This window comes from Malurus melanocephalus, unplaced genomic scaffold, assembly GCF_030028575.1.
Source record: "Malurus melanocephalus ecotype Western Australia unplaced genomic scaffold, MMel_1.1 scaffold_570, whole genome shotgun sequence".
NCBI lineage: Eukaryota > Metazoa > Chordata > Aves > Passeriformes > Maluridae > Malurus > Malurus melanocephalus.
This window is the reverse complement of record NW_026623802.1, coordinates 364,880-385,296: the sequence shown is the minus strand read 5'-3', so window position 1 is coordinate 385,296 and position 20,417 is coordinate 364,880. Positions and strand designations below refer to the sequence as shown.

The window sequence follows — 20,417 nt, the reverse complement described above, 5'->3', positions numbered from 1 at the left end:
GGGCATAAAATGAAGATGCTAGTAATTCCAGTAGATAGTATTTACAATAGAGATTTTTTCATTTCAGATTATGAGCTGCTCACATACGGTAAAGTAAGCTCACGTGAAATAAAAAATGAGAAATCAGAGCCTATATGTACACCTTAAACATTTACTGATACTATCTCATTGTAAAATAGGAAATAAGCAGCAAATATCACTTTCATAGAAATCTGGTACCATAGTGTTATTTTTGCTTTTTTAAAAAATTAATACTACCTCTGTCTCATTAAATTACTTTCAATTAGAGTAAACTCTGTAGGTACATAGAAAAGGTAAACTTCTACCTGACAATTCAAATATTAATTAGCTAAACATTTACAGCAATCAGAAATATTTAAAATTTACCATCCCTTAAAATGGAGGYCACCAGAATATTACAATCTCAAAACCAAAATGGATTCAGAAAATGTTGAGGATGAGGGTAGAAATATTATTCAAAATTTAATTRTAATAAATGCAGTAATACTTTGATCTAAGACTTACACAATAATTGTATCTTCTTTATATGTATTCCATACCCTTACAGCTTTTACGTGTGAACTATGTAGTATTTGGTTTTGTCTGGGATTGTTCGTTTTCTTTATAATAGCACTTATGCTGCTCTGTTCTGGATTTATGAGCAAACTAGTGCTGATAACACAAGGATGATTTAGTTCCTGCTGAGCAGGGCTTAYACACTTCCAGAAGGATATCCCATTCTAAAATATGTCATGAGCAAAACAGAACAGGAGGCAGCTGTTGAGGGCTGCCATGGCTCAGGGACTGGYGGGGTATCAGCTGGCTTGTAGTGAGCAACTGTATTTTAGGTGGGGGTTTGGTTTTATTTTACTATTACTTCTTTTTCTTGTTTCTTGGTTTTGTTTGTCTTGGTTTCCTTTTCTTACTTACTAAACTGTCTTTATCTCAAGCCACTTTTCTCACTGATACTGCCCTGCTTCTCTCCCCCATCCCCCTGGAGCAGAGTGAGTGAGTGACTGGGTGGTCCCTGGTGCCCCTGTGTTAAACCACRAAGCTGAGTGAGCACAGTGCCTACAGCTTATCTGAGGGGGCTCCAAGGGATGTGGCTGGCACAGGGCACCAAGGGACAGGAAGGTATCWGATCAATCATTCTGAAAATGGAATGACTCATATTACAAGCAGCAAGACTGAAAATCTAAGTGCACACTTTTAATGAAGTGCCAGATTTCAACTGCCTATACAACATTAACTTGTCTGCCTGTGTGTATGCATGACAGACTAATTATGTTATGAAATACTATTCTTCTGCAAAGAATACATGATGTACAATGATTAATTTTTCCACAATATTTATCTATGAGTAATTCATTAAGCATCAGAACAGTGACTTTCACACCTTTGTGCCAYGATGGGATTTTACTTCCACATTCTAAAATAGGAACCAAAATTCAGTGTTCAAAATGTTAAACCATTTGACTCCCTTAAAGCATAATTACAGGCTATGCAGTACCTGAAATCAGCAGAACAATTCTTACCTACTTMAATGAAATTTCAAGACTGGTGAGATGAATATTGTCAGGAAAAGTTTAGACATATCAGAGTCTAATGTTAGTCTYCATGTTTAATAAAGACTATGTGAAAAATGACCACCTGTCCTAGGGTAGTTGAGTATTCCTATCATCTGCTYATGTTAGAGAAAAGATAAATCAGGACCTTTCTAACACATTTTGGATCCTTAAATTGCAACTGTGAATGCCCAGCTCTTTGGCAAACCAGARTCTGAGATTTCAGATTTGGAGAAGCAAAGAATGGTTTAACCTACTTGCCTAACATTGCCCCCAAGTTTCAGGTCAAAGCAGGGATAGAAACTCATTCTTCTGCTTTAGTTATGGAATTATTCTTTATGCCATTTCCCCTATTTGAGTTACTAAACAGTCTTCAGCTTATGCAACGAAACAGGCCAGGATTCTACTGGCACGAGCCTCCTTTACTACCCACATTCTGATTCTTACCATCTGGGTCCATTTCCAGAAATACTCTTTGAAGGTTTAGAATTGAAAAATATATTTGTGATAAAAAATTCAATCACACCTTACAAGAAACTTGGGAAACATTAGGAAGGAAAGAACAACAGTGTCTGAGGCTCTAATTGCTTGGAKACAGGCATCCATTCCTATAGTTTTAAAAATATTGGCCATTCTACTAATTATCACTTTTCCAGGCTCAGAGATAAAAGTGATTTTACTTTGATGTTGCCAATATTGCTGGCAGAACTCAACCTACTCTATGATGTTCTTTTGGATATGCAGATCCAATTAAAACTGACRTTCACWAAAAGACTCTATGAGATGGAAACTTATTTCTTGTGCTSTTTGTAATGTAAATTGGGAAAATGCTTTCACGATTTTACACAATGGAATTACAGGTCTATGCAATATGAATGTATATTTATTTTCATAATCTAGACTTGCTATACTACGCTTTTACATGWAAACATATAACTAAAATGAAACACTGTGTGTTTATAACATAGCATACCAATCACAGAAGGCTTACCATAAGTAATGATCTCAGTAACATAATTTGAATCCTCCTGGTTCCCAAATCACTATAATTGGAAACAAAAAAGTTGCCTATTAGGTTTTTCTGCATATCTCTGAAACATTATTCTACTCTAGACATAATCTCATTTTTCCCAAGTAAACACAGCAGTCCTGGAAGGGATGCTGGATTATCATAGATAAAGAGAAAACTGAGATGCAATAACTAAAAGTTTCTGAAAGACACATTTATAGGAAAGATTAAAAAACAGAGCCATGCAATTGAARAAAACAGTAAATTGTATATGTAACATACATCAACGACTACAAACAAACTTCTTCTGGATTAAAATGCAATTGAGTCTTTTAGGAAACAAGGACAGTTGTTTAAGTCAGACTCCAAAACTTTCACACTGGAAAAAAGTTATCTGCCAAATCAGTACGAAAAGCTGAAAGATTACTCAGTTTTCCTATCACAGGAAGGTACATGGAATACTACTTGACCTGTTCTTCATCTGTTTTCATTTCCCTTCTGCTGGTACTGAAAGTAGCCAATAGCTAACAGTATATGGTCACTATTCTTTCACGACTTCACGAGATAAAAGTGCACTTGGAATAAATTGCTCCATTAAAAGAGACTGTTTCAGGAAAGTAAAAAATGTACAAGCCATTTTGTCCAATAAAGAAAGAGCAAAAGAGCAATCCTCTTCACAGAAGTTGGCCCCACATAACAGTGGAAACTTCTACCTTAATGGGCTATCCTGGCTGCTCTACCATTCAAATGTCTTGGGTAGCTAGAAACAAAATTTCAAGTAATGCAAGACTTTACCAGCAGCCAGAAMCCCTTCTTTGTTCAGAGTAACATATGCACATCATACTATCACACTGCTCAGGCACATGTTTACACAGAATCCCATAAAACTGTACAGCTAAAAAATAAAAAAACACCACCCACCCCCAACTGTTAATCCAAGTAGAGAATTTCATATGCATTCATACTTCAAATACCTTCATAATGAGTGACCACTGCCTGGCACAGACAGATTTGCATCTTCCATGGAATAGCATCCCATGCTGCAGGGATACTGTATGAAAAGCTACCAAGAAGCTGGATTTTCTACTTAATCTACTAGGGGATCATTTATGTGGTGCAAAGTATACATGAACATCTGGAAAGAACAGCTGCAACCTTTTCAGTGACTTCCCCATTCTGAGGAAATATTTTTTAAACAAAATAATTCATGTTACAGGGAAAAGTATTCAGTGTAGGGTGACGTTTTATGTGTTTATTACAGAAGTCTGCCCACCTATAGCTTTTTTCTGTTTCTAAATACATATGGAAAATTTAACACTCACTGGAATTTTTGCAGTTTATTTCTTAATCTGGAGTCAACTTGTACAGAATGAAAAAAAMCCCAAAACCTCTTCTTAAAAGCACTTTGTAAATTATGTAGCTATTTCAAAAAATGTATTTATAGTTCAATGTCTCTCATTCCCAAAATACACATATAAATATTTACAGAATTAACCACAATTTAGTCATAATTTCAGAAAGATTTGTACAGATGCAGAGAGAAAAATGTGGTAGTGCAAAGTAATTTTCTATCAGGAACACGTCTGTAGGCTGATTTCATACTGCTGACACTATGCTTCTTTATATTATTTAATACAGCCCCGAAGGAGTGATAATTTGCATTTCACTTTTCCTAATGTTTTTTAGTTCTTATAACAGGATTCTAAAATCTAAATTTTTAATTAGAAACTTAAAAATGTAGGATATACAAACCCAAGGTGATTGGGATCCAGTGAYTGTGAAGTTGACCCCAAAACAGGTACTTTGGTCATAATGAACATCATAATCTCTGCTCTCTGGTAATCTGGGAGATTGCTTCCAAAAAATCCTAAATAAAAACAGAACAAAATCACCGAARGAAAGAGATATGGGGCCATTCTCTTTATAAAATAAGCCTTATAAATACAAGGAGTATATTAACAAGGTCAAAATATATGAAGAATAAAACTATGATRTGTTTTAGGGCATTATCTCATGTTTATTTCTGTCGAATTATTTTAGAGAGCCTTTTCATGATACTCACTTTCACCTTTGAAACCTTAAGCCTCATTTTTCCTCCTCTAAATACAGCATTTAAAAATTAAATATCGGTCATCTATTAATTTGTACCTAGTGAGGAGCTGAAAGTGTTTCTCATGGCACAAGTAACAGTGCTGTTACTTTTACCTGTTAAATCTCTATTAAATATTACAAGTGAAGGAACAGAAATCCTAGAGACATCCAAGTATTTTATGACTATTGCTGCTCTTGGGGAGCGAAGTGATCAGCTCCTGTGCCAGCACCACAGGAAGCAGAATGCCTGGGGCACAGGGAGGTTCCTGGACCAGGGAACCTCAGAGCAGAAAGAGCCAATGGATGACAGAACCTGGCTGGGCCAGGAGAAACACCAGGCACAGACTCCCTCCCCTGCCTTGAAGGAATCCCTTAGGGAGTGCTAGCAGCAGCTGGCAGGCAGGAAAGGCACCACACCTCTGCCAGTTTGACCACGAAGAAATGGTTTCCACTCACAGAAGACCCTGTCCTCTCTCAGCTCTGAACCCACCACAACTGAAGAAGCTGCTCGGACACAGCTCCAATGGGAACAGCTGCCATTCTAGGGCCAGCTGCAGGCTGGGCCCTGCTCTTGTGGCAGCACAGTGGGCACATCTTGGGACTGCACCCAGGGAGGGGAACGGAGATAACACTGCTATCTGTGATAATATGGAACTGGTAACATGGGACATACATTCCTCATGGAAAGAGACTAGGGGGTTGGGTTAATGGCAAGTAAATCCACTGTCAATCAAGTGTGCCCTGGTAGCCAAAGGGCAACTGTGCCCTGTGGTCCACCAAGAACAGCATCAGCACCTGCTTGARGAGGTGACTGTGCCATCTACACTGCACTGCTGCAGCCCCTCCTCAAGCCCATGTTTTGGGTGCCTCAATCTGAGAACATCAAGGGGGRCAGAAAAAGGGGAAGTCTGATCTCTCTCAGGTGACCACAAGCAAATGGAATGAAGTTGCACCAGGGGAAGTTTAAACAGGACATTAGGAAAAGGTTCCTCCCTGAAAGGGTGGTTGGTCAATGGAATAGGCTCCCCAGGGAAATGGTCACAGCACCAAGCCCGAAAGAGTTCATGCAGCAGCTGGACAATGATCTCAGATACATGGTTTAGTTGAAGCAGTCCTGGGAGGAGCAGAGAGTTGGATTCAATGACCCTTATGCATCCCTTCCAACTCCAGATATTTTATTACTGTGCAACAGCGTAATGTTAACTTTGATAGAAAGAAGCTCCACTTTAGAAGATTGGGTTGTGGAGTTTCTAGGATTTTTTGGCAGGGGGGAATTTAACATTTTAAYTTGGGAGCTTTACTACAATGGTGTGAAATGATCTACTACATACTTCTTACTGTTCTAGAAATCTTCAAGGCATAAGCAAAGGTACAGATTATTTAAGTTACATTCCTCCTTGTTCTTTAAGAAAGGAATACATATCATAAATGCATCACAATATATGTCACTACCACAAAGAGAAAATCTGAGAGAAGGGGAGACACTATTTTAAGAAAACTATTTACAGAATTTGGTGCTCCCATTTTTAGTGCTGTGCATTGAAGTACTTCAGTTAAGTCATGGTAGCACAACTGGCCATTAGGTGTCATTGTTGCTACTATGTTTAACATTAATTTCTCTACAATTTAAAGTAGAACCTGCTAAAATGCGTATTATTGTATATGACTGATTGCAATGATTTTCATAAAAGGGCTAATTTTAGTTGTGTACCAAAGGTAGAGATTTCTACATTTCAAGGGCCACATAATTATTAAATTATTTTTAAGTCCACCAGTATTTTTAACWTTCATAAGCTTCTTGGCTATGTGCTCAGTTAACACTTAAAAGAAGAACCTTTCAGAAATCAAACACATAAAGCAAGCCTGCAAATGACAGGCTCAGTCAGAGATACTGCACTTGGTAGTATTCCTCGATTTTTCAAGCTGGTCCAACATCATGTCATTGGGGAAGGGGGAAAAGGGGAGGAATTTTAAGTGAGCCTCTGTCATTGTATCACTCACCAATTGTTTGAATAATTGCATTCTGGACAATCCTCTCGTCACTCTCCTTGGAGCTTGTGCTCAAAGTGGCACTTCCTGCTGAACTGCGCCTGTCACCCAGCTCAAATTCAACGCTGATGCGTAAGTGCTTCAGCAAGGTATTAAAAACCTCCAGAACTGTTGGGCCTGGAAACAACAAATAACAGTGATTGCACCAGTCAAGGGAAAGATGCCTTAAGAAAATGAAAACAGGGCTTTTCAATCCCTTTTCACAAGAAATGAGAGTAGGATGAAAAAAAACCAAGYGAAATTGAGTGTTTGAGGCATGAGGACAAGGGATAAACTTTTGAAGTGCGTCTATACCTTGGTATTTTAGAAATGAACTTGGAATCAGGAAACACAATCAGATATGTATGCATAATCCAYTACTGGGTCTGGCAAGGATGGAGGTAATTGGTTTTTCTCTGTACAAGCAGCTTTTGCTCTGCCCATTGAATTATYTTTATCTTGAGCCATGAGACCTCTCACCTTCCTTCTACACTGTCCCTGTCCTGTGGGAAAGGGGAGTGAAAAGCCCAGAGTCAACCCACCACGCAAGTTTCAGATAGAAAATAGGAGTGGTTGCTGAAATTAAGCATCAATAATGGGCTGAACTGCAAATGCTTGCCACATTGGATCAAATAATGAACTCTTCATCATATGGTAAAAGATTTCACAAGTCTGTGCATACAAGTGGTTCTCATACAAAGAGAAAGGTCAGGCACAAGCTCAAGCTAATGAAGCAAAGCAATATTTCAACAAAACACAGCAACAACACAGCATATGTGTGTACATATCTTTGCAATTACTCTTATTTCAAGGAACTATCTGAAACTAAAATGACATATTTCACCTTATTTCACCTGCTTCAGAGTCAATAAGGTAAAATTTCTCCAAGATCATTCTACTCGACTCCCACATTGCCACTCAGGTCATAGCAGCTGTACCATAAAGTGACAGTGYTCTTGACATTCTGCAGTCACACACAGTTTCTCTCAGACTTTGTCATTTTTTTCCAAACAGGAATTTCTGCCTTTCACAATTTTTTCACTCGTTTTTTCAATTCAAAGGATTATATAACMGCCAAACAACCATTAAGTACATTTGGGGCAATCATAAACCAAGTAAGATTTCAAGCATTTTATAAGCAAAAGGGAGAAAAAATTAATAAGTACAAAACCCTTTCAAAATACAAGCTACCAGTCAGTCTGAAACCAAAGTGAAAATGAGATCACCCTGTAAATCTATCCTTTGAACGGATGCCTTTAATTTAACACAACTTACCTATTGATCCTTTAGCTGCTATTGCAACTGCTTCCAGAAGAACCTGAATAATACCAGCACGGACTCGAGGTGAATCCCTTTTCCGGACATCAAGGTGTCCAAGAATTTCTTGTATTACATGATGGGAATATTGTGCCTACAAAAAAGAGACAGAAGATCTTCATTGGTGACTTTAATAAGAATAAACTCCTTCACCACTCAACTATGGTCATGACCACGTTCCCATTCTGCAACACTTTTATTTAAAAATTTACCAAAATTTCAATTAATGTTCATAACTAAATACAGATTCAAAAAACTGCCATGACAGATGAAGCTACACAGGTTCATGCAGCCCAGTATACAAAATAGAGTTTTCAAATATCCAGGAACATCTACAGGCACAGAAGAAGCCTGAAGTGGTTCTTCATTCAGCCAACTGCAGTTCAAGGACTTCAGCACCATTGACACAAAAGCTGAGTAAACGCAGCTTTATTTTCACAAGCCTGCAATCTTACACTGTTATATTTTGGGTGTCTGTGGTTGATGCAATCAAAGAATCATACCTTGATGTTTATAACAGACAATCAGAGTCACAGAATGGTTTGAGTTGTGAGGGACCTTAAAGACCATCTCATTCCAAGCCCCCACCATGGGCAGGGATACCTTCAACTAGACCAGGCTGCTCAAAGCTCCATCCAATATGACCTTAAACACTTTCAGAAATGGGGTATCCACAGCTTCTCTGGGCAATGTGTTCCAGCACCTCACTACTCTCCTGGTAAAAAATTTCTTCCTAATATCCAATACCCACCTTCCCTCCTTCAGCTTAAGACTGATCACTATAAAAAAATCCTCAGCATAACACAGCTGCATGTGAAGGTGGTTTATTGGGCTGGAAAAGCAGCACTGCTGCATTGGCACAAAGAAATAACCAACTCCAGAGAATTCTTTGTCAAGCACAATGTCAGACCAGCATGGTTACCCTAACCCTTGTTCTGGAGCTGAAGGACCACCCCACTACCTTCCACTGGATCTTTTAGATTCTTTGACTTTATCTATTGTCCACCACCAGCATGGTGATTTAAAACTCTCTCCTGTGCTTGAAGATATATGCAAGGGAAAAAAAGCAGGAGAAAATCCTACCTGTATAGAATACATGATGATTTTAAAGCAGGAAACAGCAAATTCATTAGGATCCCACAGTCTGTGATGGTCTAAATGCCTGTAAGCAAAAATTAAGAGACCTGAAATAATGACATTCCACCGATATAACAAATGGTATCTTAAAGAGTTTTCTCAAAATTAAACTCAAAGGGATCATTTACTTACATATATATATATGTATATATATGTGTGTATATATATATATATATATATATAAATATATATATATAAAATTTATTTATATATATGTTATTATTTACTTATATATAAAACTTCTAAACAATGATCTATGAACTAGGTGAGAAATTTAGAACTGCAGAAAAGCATTTGTTTTCAAGATTCAGGATGTGATCATAAAACATTTGGCTGAAACAGAAATTCCTGATTTTCTAGTTCCAGAAACTTAAGGAACCTAGTTACACCGAAGATATACAGTTAAAAACATACTGTTTCCACCCAAAGTGCTGTGACATTAGATGCTTATTTACATGAAAGGGATCTGCTGAACTGGACTGTTTTAACACCTTGACAAACTTCTAGTCTACCAAAGATAAATAAGTTSTTTTGAATTACAAGCTGCACAATAATTAGGGCTGACTGTTCCATCCTGAATGGAAACTCTATGAACTATTTTTGTTTTCATGGTGATTTCATAAATAAAATATATGGAAAACAAAAAAGAGCTACTCTTTATGCATACATGCCTTTACATTCTGAAGCATTTCAACACTTTCTGCAAGAAATATCAAAACAAAATCCAAATAATAAATGCATCAGTTCCTCTTTAAATGGGATGGGAACCATAAATGAAAGAAATTTTGTCAGAGTTTCAAGCAAATAAAAAATTCTGCTTAAGCAGAAATGTTGAAAGCCATGAATAGGGCACACAATTTTTTTGCWAAAGAGATTTGAGTCCCCAGAAAAGCATTACAAAAATTACTGCATTTTTCAATTACTGCATTTGAAGAATGAAGAAAAGGTAATTTTAGATTAATTTAAATTGGTAGGATTTAAGTTTTAAAAAAATCAAAACAAACCCAGGAAGAGATTCATCAATAGCAAGCATGCCAAACCAACAAAAAAACTTTGTAACAGAAACTGAATTTAGGTTGTGTTCCTAACCAAATATCTCAGCTACTGCTTTCCCTTTTCTCAAAGAATTTAGGAAATRCATAAAGATGCTTGAAACAGCAAACTTGAAATATCTGCAGGTGAAAGAAGTCAGCATTCTGAACACAGGAGGACTGGCTGGATGTTTTCATTTACTCTGCCTAGAATCTGGAGATCTCYGTTCACTCATTGGGCAGCTGCTCCCAGCCCAGTGACCATCTGAGTACCCAGGTCTCCTTCACAGTTGATTAAATCAGATGACACCAAGTATCTCCTGTGCCCTGAATTATCTTGCAGTCCAYCACAGAGCTTAAAAAAAATCCTGCCTTGGGTTAGAAAACCAAACAAAATTACCTCTTTAAATCCTTCAAGGCTTAGTGGCTCATAATGTATTTATTCAGGTCATTTTCCTCCCTTCATATCATTCCAATACAGTCCATCATATCTATCCTGTACACGATAGCTTATTTTAGCTAACCTATTTYATTTGTCTCATCAAACAGAAGATCATACTCTCCACTGTATTCTCCTGATTGGAACTGATCCTTTAATCTTTCAGAGCAGCATGTGTTCTCTGTYACCCTTGACAGCTCCTATTTATCTGCCCCAAAGATCCATTCAGGCAGATTATGGTCAACCACATCTCATATCATGTTAAAAAAAAACAAAAAAACCCCATCTCATTCCTGTCTAAACAAGACATATACTTTTCTTTTTCTGGAAAGGCCAAGTATTAGCTGCTTCAGGGTGATGAACTGATGGGAAGACAGCAGGGGGAAGATGATAGCCCAGGTTAAAGCTTTGTGTAACATCTCAACAGGCAGCATACTTTGTATACTGGAATTTTCCTCCTAAGGACAGCAGCATTAGATTCCTGTAGGCAATATATTTTACTGTTCATAACAAGTATATTCAATGTATTTATTGCAAAATACAGTAAAGGATATTTTCATTATGGTGCATTTACCTCAGTAAAAATCAAGTCACACCTTAACTCCTTTTTTTTTTAGATTAGCAGATTTCAAATTATATTTATTTTAATAAAGAATATCTAATGAAGATTGCAAAATGGTTTTTTTCTGGATTAACAAATRCCAAACTCTGCCATCCACTGAGATCTGATGCATATATATAGCAAATGTGCACAATTAGGTTTCTCTATCTAAAAGGAATATCAGAACCAATGATGCAAATTTCTGGAGAGAAAAGCCACTAATGATCTTCTGTCCCAGGGTCACACATGCAAACAATCCTTATAGCACAAGATGGTAAATTGATACAGAGGATTAGAAAGCATAACTGAGGCGTGTATGTGTGAGAATATATAAAATACATTCATTACAAGTTATTATTTGAGAGTTTCTAGCTACTACATGTAGACAYATAACCATGGAGATTTTCTGCCAAAGGCAAGGAGAATAAATGTCAGTCCAAACCTATACTCAGGGACCAACTTCAGATTTCTACTATCTTAAYTTTGTTTAAATCCCTCAATCACTGAATGCACCCTGCCTCATGATGCAAGCAGCACTACTCTCTCAGTTTTGCAAWGAAGTGACAGCATGTTGCCTGATATTCCAATACAACATGAAGCAAGCCTTTAAGTGGGGAACTGATCCTGAACCTTTATGATAGTATAGTAATAAGATGCCTTATCTATATTTCCAGACATTCCTTAAAAGCCGTGAAATAGCTGCACATTGCTAGGAGAAACTATTTTCTAATCATCAGCTACATCATGCTTTTCAATCTGATAGAGTGCAACAGACTCCCTGTCTCAAATGTTCATTCTAACTGTTCTCCTCACTCACAAAGTGAAGCTGATTAGATAGAGCACTCCCGTTTTGTTTAGGAAAAACAGCTTGAAATTGCATTTTGTGCACCTCTTGCTCTTCAAAAATACCAAACCTTTACAGTCATTTCTAAAAAGACACATTTGGCAATTCTCCCTCAAAGTGGAACACAAAAATGGCGACTATAAAGACTGTTCATAGGAGATAATATATTCTGAGTAACTGGTCATTATCTACTCATTTTAGTGCATAAACGCTGCATGTGGCACGTTGAGGTGCACACAAAGTTAACTGTTTCCTTACAGTCAAAGTAAGTAAGAAATGAAAATAGCCTGGAAATAATACTTTAGATACTTAGGCTTTAGATCTGCCACRGGAAAAGCAGGTATGACACCCTCCCAAACCAAGCACTAACTCTAGTCTCGAGAATAAGGAATTATTTGTAGAAAATCTTCCTGATACTAAAATGATTCAAAAAACTGAAGTGACTGCAAATGACAGTTTTGAGATAAACCAAAAAAAAAATTAAGAAGTGGTAAGAAAGCAGCTGCAGTATAGTACCAAGTAGTCCMTCCAGACTGTTTAGCACCTTGGTGTTCACTCTGAACACAGGTATATTGGAGGTATGCACATTTTAAATCTAGGAAAGAATGAGCATTTTTTAATAAAACACTCACCTTTGCAACAGAATCTCCTATCTGGTTGGTATAATACAGAAAGTAGGGGAATGGTACATCTCCTTGTAGTTAGTGCTTTGTCAGGCTAAACAAGGGTCTACAAAAGTTTTCTACCTTCAATACCAACCCCATCTTGTTTTACAATTTTTGTTCTTAACACTAATAATTTTAAAATCGCTTTTGGTAGCTTGYAGATTTTTCAGTGTATAAATAAACTACTTAATTGTGGTGGGAAGAACTAGGCCATCTAAGAGAACATATTTGTGTAACTGGGAAGTATCTTGAAAAAAATCTACAGCAAGAAGCTAGCAGCTCTMCTCCTCACCAGGAAAAGCCAAGGTTTGAAAGTGGTATCTTTAAGTATTACCACATCAGGCATAATTTGTACTGTGTGTGTTTATGTATAATGTGCATACTGTGTGCTTATCTGCCAGTCACTATTAAATGAGCTYTTAAAGATACTCCTCACAGAATATTGAAACAGGTCCTGGAAGAAAATGGCAGGAAAATATAAACTGTARCTTTATGGGGCAGGGTATTCCTTTGTGCTACGTGTATTTTACTTGATTTGTCTCTCCACAGGATTGTAACACTCATCTTTGGAATATTAATAGCTTGGATCAAGTTTCACATTGGAAAAAAAAGAAGCCAGCTGAAGTAACAACTCGTCTAAATTATCCTATTTCACTTCTCAAATCAGTAAAGCAGGAMAGGTATTCCTTCATAACTGCTTTAAGGTAAGAGACAGGTAACAAAGTGGTGAGATTAAAAGGGGCAATTTTTTAAAGAAATGTGAATGGAAACCTTTGGGTTGAAAATGAATTTAATGCAGCAGAATTAAGGAGAAGAAATAAASAAAATGTCTTAAAATCTTCCATGAATTTTCAACTTACGCAAAAACTGGTCTGACAGCATTATTCATATTTCCATAGGTTGCTCGTCCCAGGAGTTCCCTGAAACAATTCTCAGCCAGAACAGAAGGATTTTCTTCTTTCTCTCTTCCTGGAGGAGAGGACGGCGGGCCTATTCTGCTGAAATAAGACAAAATACATTGATTATGTTACTGACTAATATCCACCTTTCTTACTGTTCCCATTCTTGGTGCTACAATGTTCATGAGTCACACTCTTGATTAGGCAAGAACTGTATTTCAAATATGCATCAAGCCATAATTCTGAATAAAATATTCTGTTGTCATATAGCAGGACGACAGATCATAATCTGTTCACTCAGTACTGACCACTGTATTAGTAATTATTTATATGGCAAACACAAAAGCTGCTAATACTCAACTTGCTACCCACCACATTTTGACAAACCACGATGTGTTGCTACTGAATGAATAAAGGCTGTGAAAACATGAAAAAGTTAAACAGAATCTTAATAATATCTAAGAYTGTAATTGTTCAGATTAATGACCTCATTCACCTGCCCACTACTGAGTCATGTGGGTGAGCATTAAACTAAATTCCAATATTTCTGCACAAACAGATGGCTTGTGAGTTGAAAAAAAGAGTCTGAGTGAAACAATTATCACCCACATAGCTTCCTCTAAATAGACAGTGTAGTAGCTGGTCACCTCACTGAGGTTTTCCATTACTACCATGGACAGGGCACTCCTGAGCCCCTTGCCATGGGCACCAGGTGAGAACAGGTTTCAGAAAGAAAGCAAGCAGTTCCTCCTAGGACACCTCCATTACCTACCAAAAGCCATTGCACAGGTGGCAACCTTATTTTACTCTTCCTTTCACAAAACATGCTCTAGAAACTTAAGGAGGATTCAKTCACCTACATTAACATCGTAAATCTTTAATTTTAAGAAATAAGTACACAAAGTCCTTAAACATAATTTCAGTTCTGCAGTGCAAGCTTATGTGTTAAATATGTTTAAAAGTGTCCACCAAGAGCATCCAGTTAACTAYCATAAAACCAACTATAAAAAGTTGCAAATTGAAATATCACTAGAAATGAACATGCTAACATCATAGTTGTAATATATCTTCTGATTGCAAAAGATTTTCTAGTGTTTCAAAACTACTGAAATCTAAAACTGGCCATATGAAAATCCTGTTGCCCCTGGCAATATCAGTGTTTCAAGTGTTACCATAACAATGCTAGCTTGTCAAATTTTAATAACAGATGAGCCTCAGGAACCCTGTTAGAGAAGTAAGGAGAAACACTTTTACAAATACAAACAGTTTTACAAGCGCAGTATGATTAGAACCTTAAAAGGCATGATAATCTGTATATAATCCACCACGAGTACCAYTAAACTCCAGCTTTACCCAACTGCTCTGCCACTCAATCTCCCTTTTYTTCCCTTCCCCTGCACTGCCTGGACTCTGATCTAGGAAAATGGGCACCCTTCTCAGAGAAGGTACTAGAGACATTGTAGRACTGTAATTTCCATTGCTCTTTTGACACAGATTCCCTAAAATACAGCAGCATTGCAAAGGTGGTTGTGTGGGGAGGAAAGAAGAAAGCAGGCTGCTGCATMGCACACAGAGCTGAGACTGTATGAAAGAAAACCAGTTAAAATGAAGTAAAAATAAATTATGTTTTATGTGCTTGCATATACAAACCTACAGAAGGTAACTCCTCAGTGCTGCTTGGAGTATTTTTTTAGATGAATCTCCTTAGTATAAAATGTTACTRTTTGCATCAGAATGCCCAAGATTATTTTGTGCTGTCTGTAGGAACAATATTTTATTTTGCATTTTAACAGAACCTCAAAGTATTCCTCACTAAGTGTTCCTTGGCATTACCAGATGAAAGACAGTGAATATTGAATACTCTCTAGTTTTGGAGGAAAGCTTTGTACAGCCTCTTAAGTTTCTAGGTTCAAATAAATAACTCATACTCATTTTRTTTCACTGACTTGGTTTTTACAGAAATATCAGAAAACCTCTGAGAAATACAGCTGCAACAGTTAAGAAAAAACCAGTGCTATTACTCTGCATCTAGACCTTTTGTACTATCACAAGAGGGCTGCAAATATGCTTTGCAATGAAATGGGCAAGCAAAACTCACTTAAGCTGCTCTACTAGCTTTTTTTGTGGGCAATTATCGATCAGAAGTGGCAACAAAGAACTGGAAGGAAGATGTGCTGAAGTACAGCAGTTTCCATCACAAACACCTAATCACAGACTTAAATTAGCTCAGAGCAAGTCAGCAACTTACGAATGAGATTTCTTTAATGCCACAAAACCAGAATTGGCCAAAAAATGTGACAGGACATGCAAAGTAAGACTTTAGCACTATTTTTGAGCAGAGTAGGTACAGGACTGTTTGACTACAATTCACTCACCCTGAAAAAAAGAAATCTAACCAAACTCTATAATACAATTTGCATGAACATTATAGATGTACCAGAAGGAGTTGAAGTCAAGTTTACAAGTGCTAGAGTGTCCTTCTGCCTAAAATAAGGCTGGCACGTTTAGCTCTGCAGTAATCATGAAGAATATATTACAAAGTAAGTGAAATGCCAATGTCGTACATTCCTTCCTTATGCTACAGATGTTTATAAATAGACCTGTACATCACATAATGTCTGATAGACACGTAACTAGAATGTGCACTCAGATACATGAACCAATAATGACATCCACAAATACAATTACCTTTTTCAAATGTATTTTAAATAGTAAATTTTTAACTCCAAGAGGTATCTCATCTGGTATGTACTCAAAAGAATCTTGAATTAAGCTATTAAGGTTCCACAAGTTAAAATTACACTGACTTTCAAAGTAAGCTTTACCTACATGTACTTCAGATTAAACCAAAAATGGTTTGTTTGTTTTTTTTTTTTCTATGACTTAGTTTGAGCATATTTTCTGGAATTTCTGCTCTTTCTCAAATAATGCTTTGATTCCATCTGCCAGAGCTATATGCTCTTACTCCTACTCTTCAAGATGTCTCTGTGTTTCACAAATATGAAGTCATACATAAAACAAAATGAGAAATTCTCTGTAACATCGTTTGAGACCAGCAGGTAACAATTTACAAATATTGTTTTCAGCCTTTCTGTCATAGGCCCACCCACCACAGAAGGTCCCTACTCACACTTGGAAAATCATTAGTCTTTTTTTTTTCATATTAAATGTGCAATACAGAACATGTTTCAACCATGACAGTTCAGAAATTTAAGMAGCAGTTACTTTTTGACAACCACTACTATTGCACTGTTCCACTGCTTTTTTCTGCCACTATTGCATTGTTCAGTAGATAACAAACATCACTGATCCACTTTAAGTGGTTAAACCAAATCCTACTTCAGTCAATTTTACCATAAATGGTTAATTTACTTTTGCTATAAAAAAGGAAGTGTACACCTGAAGGTACTGTAAAGAGTAACAAAGGAAAGGGCCCACCTGCAGCTAGAAGAGTAAGTAAAGAAGCTTGGCAAAAGTTTGCCCGTAAGAGTAAGTAATCAGCAGCTTCAGAAACATTTCTCTCTTACTCAGATCACTCTTCAGATGTAAAATTCAAGTGGAYTTTTCTGTACATATTGTGTGGGCCCTCAGTTATATGCAGTAAACAGATAAAGCATGGACAGACAGGCAACTATTGATTTTAATTACTCAGTCTGAAAATTTGCTTGAGATGAGACAGGTACTGACAGTTAGAAATAACAGAACAAAAATAAAGCTGAGGAATTGAAAAATAAATGTCACCAAAACTCAAACAAAAAAAGAGAAACAGATCTAGAGAGCTGAGTGAAAAGCTTGTTGTTATAGGAATGCTGCTGAGCCTCTTAGCAGGCAAGTTTTGAAGCAGCCAGAATCGKACATGGAATGAATATTTAATTTGCTTGCCAAAGTTGGTTTTATGGAAATTTCCCAGTGCTACAAATAAACAGTCTTTACACCTACATAATGTTTAACCATGGACTAAAAAAAAAGTGACTTTTCAACTATAAAGTGACTGGCATCTCCTCAGCCTTAATTGTCACAGAGATCTTCTTGAAGATCATTTTGCAGATATAGCAGGTAACATGCTTGGGAGTCACTGAAAGCAAAAATGAGAAGGGGGTCTACATATAAATAAAATTCTAATTCCTTACTTTAAGTACTGTTTCAGCCAGGACAAGCAGCTCTTACTWATGACTAAAGGAATCAAACCCTAAATTTTTAACAAAGCTAAGTAGCAAAATCGTTTGAGTCAYCTAAAAGCCTTTGCTTACTCATCTCTGCATCTGATCTGCTAAAACACAGTGTTTACAATTTTTATCAAGTCAAAATATGGATATATAATTTCTGAAGCAACTTTTAGGCCAACAGAAGACAAGAAACATTAAAAACCGTTATGCAGACCTATACTATCAATTTCAAGGAGCCTCAGCTAGTAAATGTGAGTTGTTGSTTCCACTAAAAAGAAAAGAAAAAGATACTCATCATAAAAGCTTAGCCTASAGATTGCTTTAAAAAACACACCAGTGACAAGGAATAAAATTACCTGTCAATATCTTCTATTTTCTGCATGTTGAACAGCAATGATGGCACTATYTTGTCCATGTGCTGAGGTTCCCATATAGTTGCTCGAAGTTCATCATTAACTGTTTTTCGAACCACTCCCTGAATGCCCCTGATTCCAGCAATTCGGATCCTGAGGAAGGAAGAGGAATTACTGAGGCCAAGAAGMACAGCACCTCCCAGTATGGCTCTGTGGGCAGCTGTAATTAAGTAGTGTGGAATTCCAGTAGGTTCTCACAAGCAGCAATYGGGAAAACTGGCCAATCATCAAGGTTGCCCATGTTTTCTTTGAACACCTTTAAATCCCGTAAGGAAGCTAACAAAACAAACAACTGAACAGAATATGGCCTGTAAGGATAAAGCTGACACTGAGCAATGAAGACTCAAACTCTGTGCATCACCTCTCTCTGACAAAAGTCACGTGGATAAAACTCACCAGCTCTACCCAATTTATCACCTATCAGCTGAAACTCTGCAATCTCAGCCTATTCCAGAGCTGAAGAAAAACGTGAATTTACCACAACACAGCTGAAGTATTACCTTGCACAGCCATGTGTTCATGTCTTCACAAGTTGTAATTAGGGCTATAGATTAATCAGGAAAGATCTTTAAAGATTTCTGAAAGATTCACAAAATGGAAAACAAAGGATAATTCTGTCAAYTTAAACCTAATGCACAAAAGGAACCACAACTTTTATTCTAAAACCATTTGAATAAAAACAACTGAGAACTAATCAATAACAATGAAATATTAAAAATAAAAGATAATAAATAAGTTTAAAAAACTTGGTCTAGCTGTTAGCTATTATCATTATTTTATTAAACAAAAATAGCTTGCAGAAGAATCTGTGCAATGAAGYAAATAGCAAAATATTACTTTTTGAAGTGATAATAGTAAATTATCCATTACAATAAATGGCAGGAAGAGAATTTACTTCCTGAGAACAAGTAGAAGGTACAAATCAAATAAGCACGAGCCTCACTAAAATTTTTTATTATTTCTATTAAAATCCATAGTTTTAAGATCTTGATTCAAATATGGAAAACATTTAACTAGCCCTTGCTCAGTCAAATTCGCTGAATGAAAACATTTCTAAGAAGAACTACAGAGGTAACGAAGTTCTAAAACAATTATTTTTGTTTAGATTTCAATTTGTAAATACCTGAATCTGTAGCTGCTTGTATTTTAGCTATTTCTGAAAAAAGTCTTGTGCAGATTCCATACAGATTCAATATCATTCCAGACCTTTTGAGATAGTTGCAACAGAATTACACACGAAGCAGGAAAGAGGGATGCACAATTAGAAAAGCTAATCCTGGGAACGACAAATCCTCCAGGGGGAGCCGCAGGAAAACAAACAGCAGCACTTAYGTAAGCAAAGGAAAAATTTGGAATTCTCATGCATGGACGCTCTTGAGCTTCACACACATGAGCATACTTCTGACATGTAACAAAACCAAGTTTTAACGAGTAATCCTCAAAGAGCAGACTTAAAATATTCTTTTGTTTTTCCTTTAAGTAGACCTATTCATATCTCAAATAAGTTATGAACTTGTGCATTTGCAGTAGTAAGCAGTGCCTTTCTGGAGAGAATCCTTGCAACCTTACAGGCATTATTCAGGTAAAATAAGTGAATATCTTAGAAGTTCTAGCTACCTAAGATTTGCAGTATTTGATGCTACTTAGAAGTCAGGCTGTCATTTTCTTCATATGGAATGAACTACTCACTAAAAGCCTAAAAAATAGAAGTTGTATTACATACAATATTAATGTGTCAACAGTTTTCAGTAATTGCTACAGAATGACACTTACTCATTTTGTATTTCTGGATCATGGTCACATGAGTGACACATGGCACTGAACCGGGACACAAAGAAGTCGTAGCGTCTGTGATAYGAAGGCGTGTCTTCTTCAATGTTGGCAAATTTGACAAACTAGAAAATGAAATACATTTAAAAACCTTTTAATAACCATTTCCAAAAATAGAACAATGAGTACTAAGCTTCACTTAACAAGTAACATAAAATATCTCCATTAAGTTAAGAACCCAATTTTTGAACCCAATGCTTTAGAACTCCAGAGAAGAAAAAATTGAATAGGAGGGTTTTTTGTTAAAGTCTTTCCACAAGAACTTCAATTAGACAGTTATGGAAGAATGAAACCGCATGAAATACAACACACTACGCAAAATGGAAACATCTAAAACTTCAACAGGGAGTGTCATCCACTGTCAGAATCATTTAGGTTGGAA

At 36.7% G+C, this 20,417-nt stretch overlaps 1 protein-coding gene across 8 annotated transcripts in view; it reads right to left on the bottom strand.

Annotated features, from left to right (window-relative positions):
• EFR3A (EFR3 homolog A) overlaps window positions 1-20,417 on the bottom strand; it is a 75,216-nt gene that overhangs the window by 19,937 nt on the left and 34,862 nt on the right. For 7 of the 8 annotated variants that reach the window (XM_057382492.1, XM_057382493.1, XM_057382495.1 and 4 more), the window contains 8 exons: window positions 19,979-20,100; window positions 18,149-18,298; window positions 13,588-13,725; window positions 9,094-9,172; window positions 7,969-8,104; window positions 6,667-6,831; window positions 4,327-4,441; window positions 2,557-2,608 (listed from right to left, as the gene is read on the bottom strand). In XM_057382492.1, the coding sequence (XP_057238475.1) occupies window positions 2,557-2,608; window positions 4,327-4,441; window positions 6,667-6,831; window positions 7,969-8,104; window positions 9,094-9,172; window positions 13,588-13,725; window positions 18,149-18,298; window positions 19,979-20,100 (957 nt within the window). The remainder of the gene's footprint in view (window positions 1-2,556; window positions 2,609-4,326; window positions 4,442-6,666; window positions 6,832-7,968; window positions 8,105-9,093; window positions 9,173-13,587; window positions 13,726-18,148; window positions 18,299-19,978; window positions 20,101-20,417) is intronic. The other variant, XM_057382490.1, reaches the window with a different exon arrangement.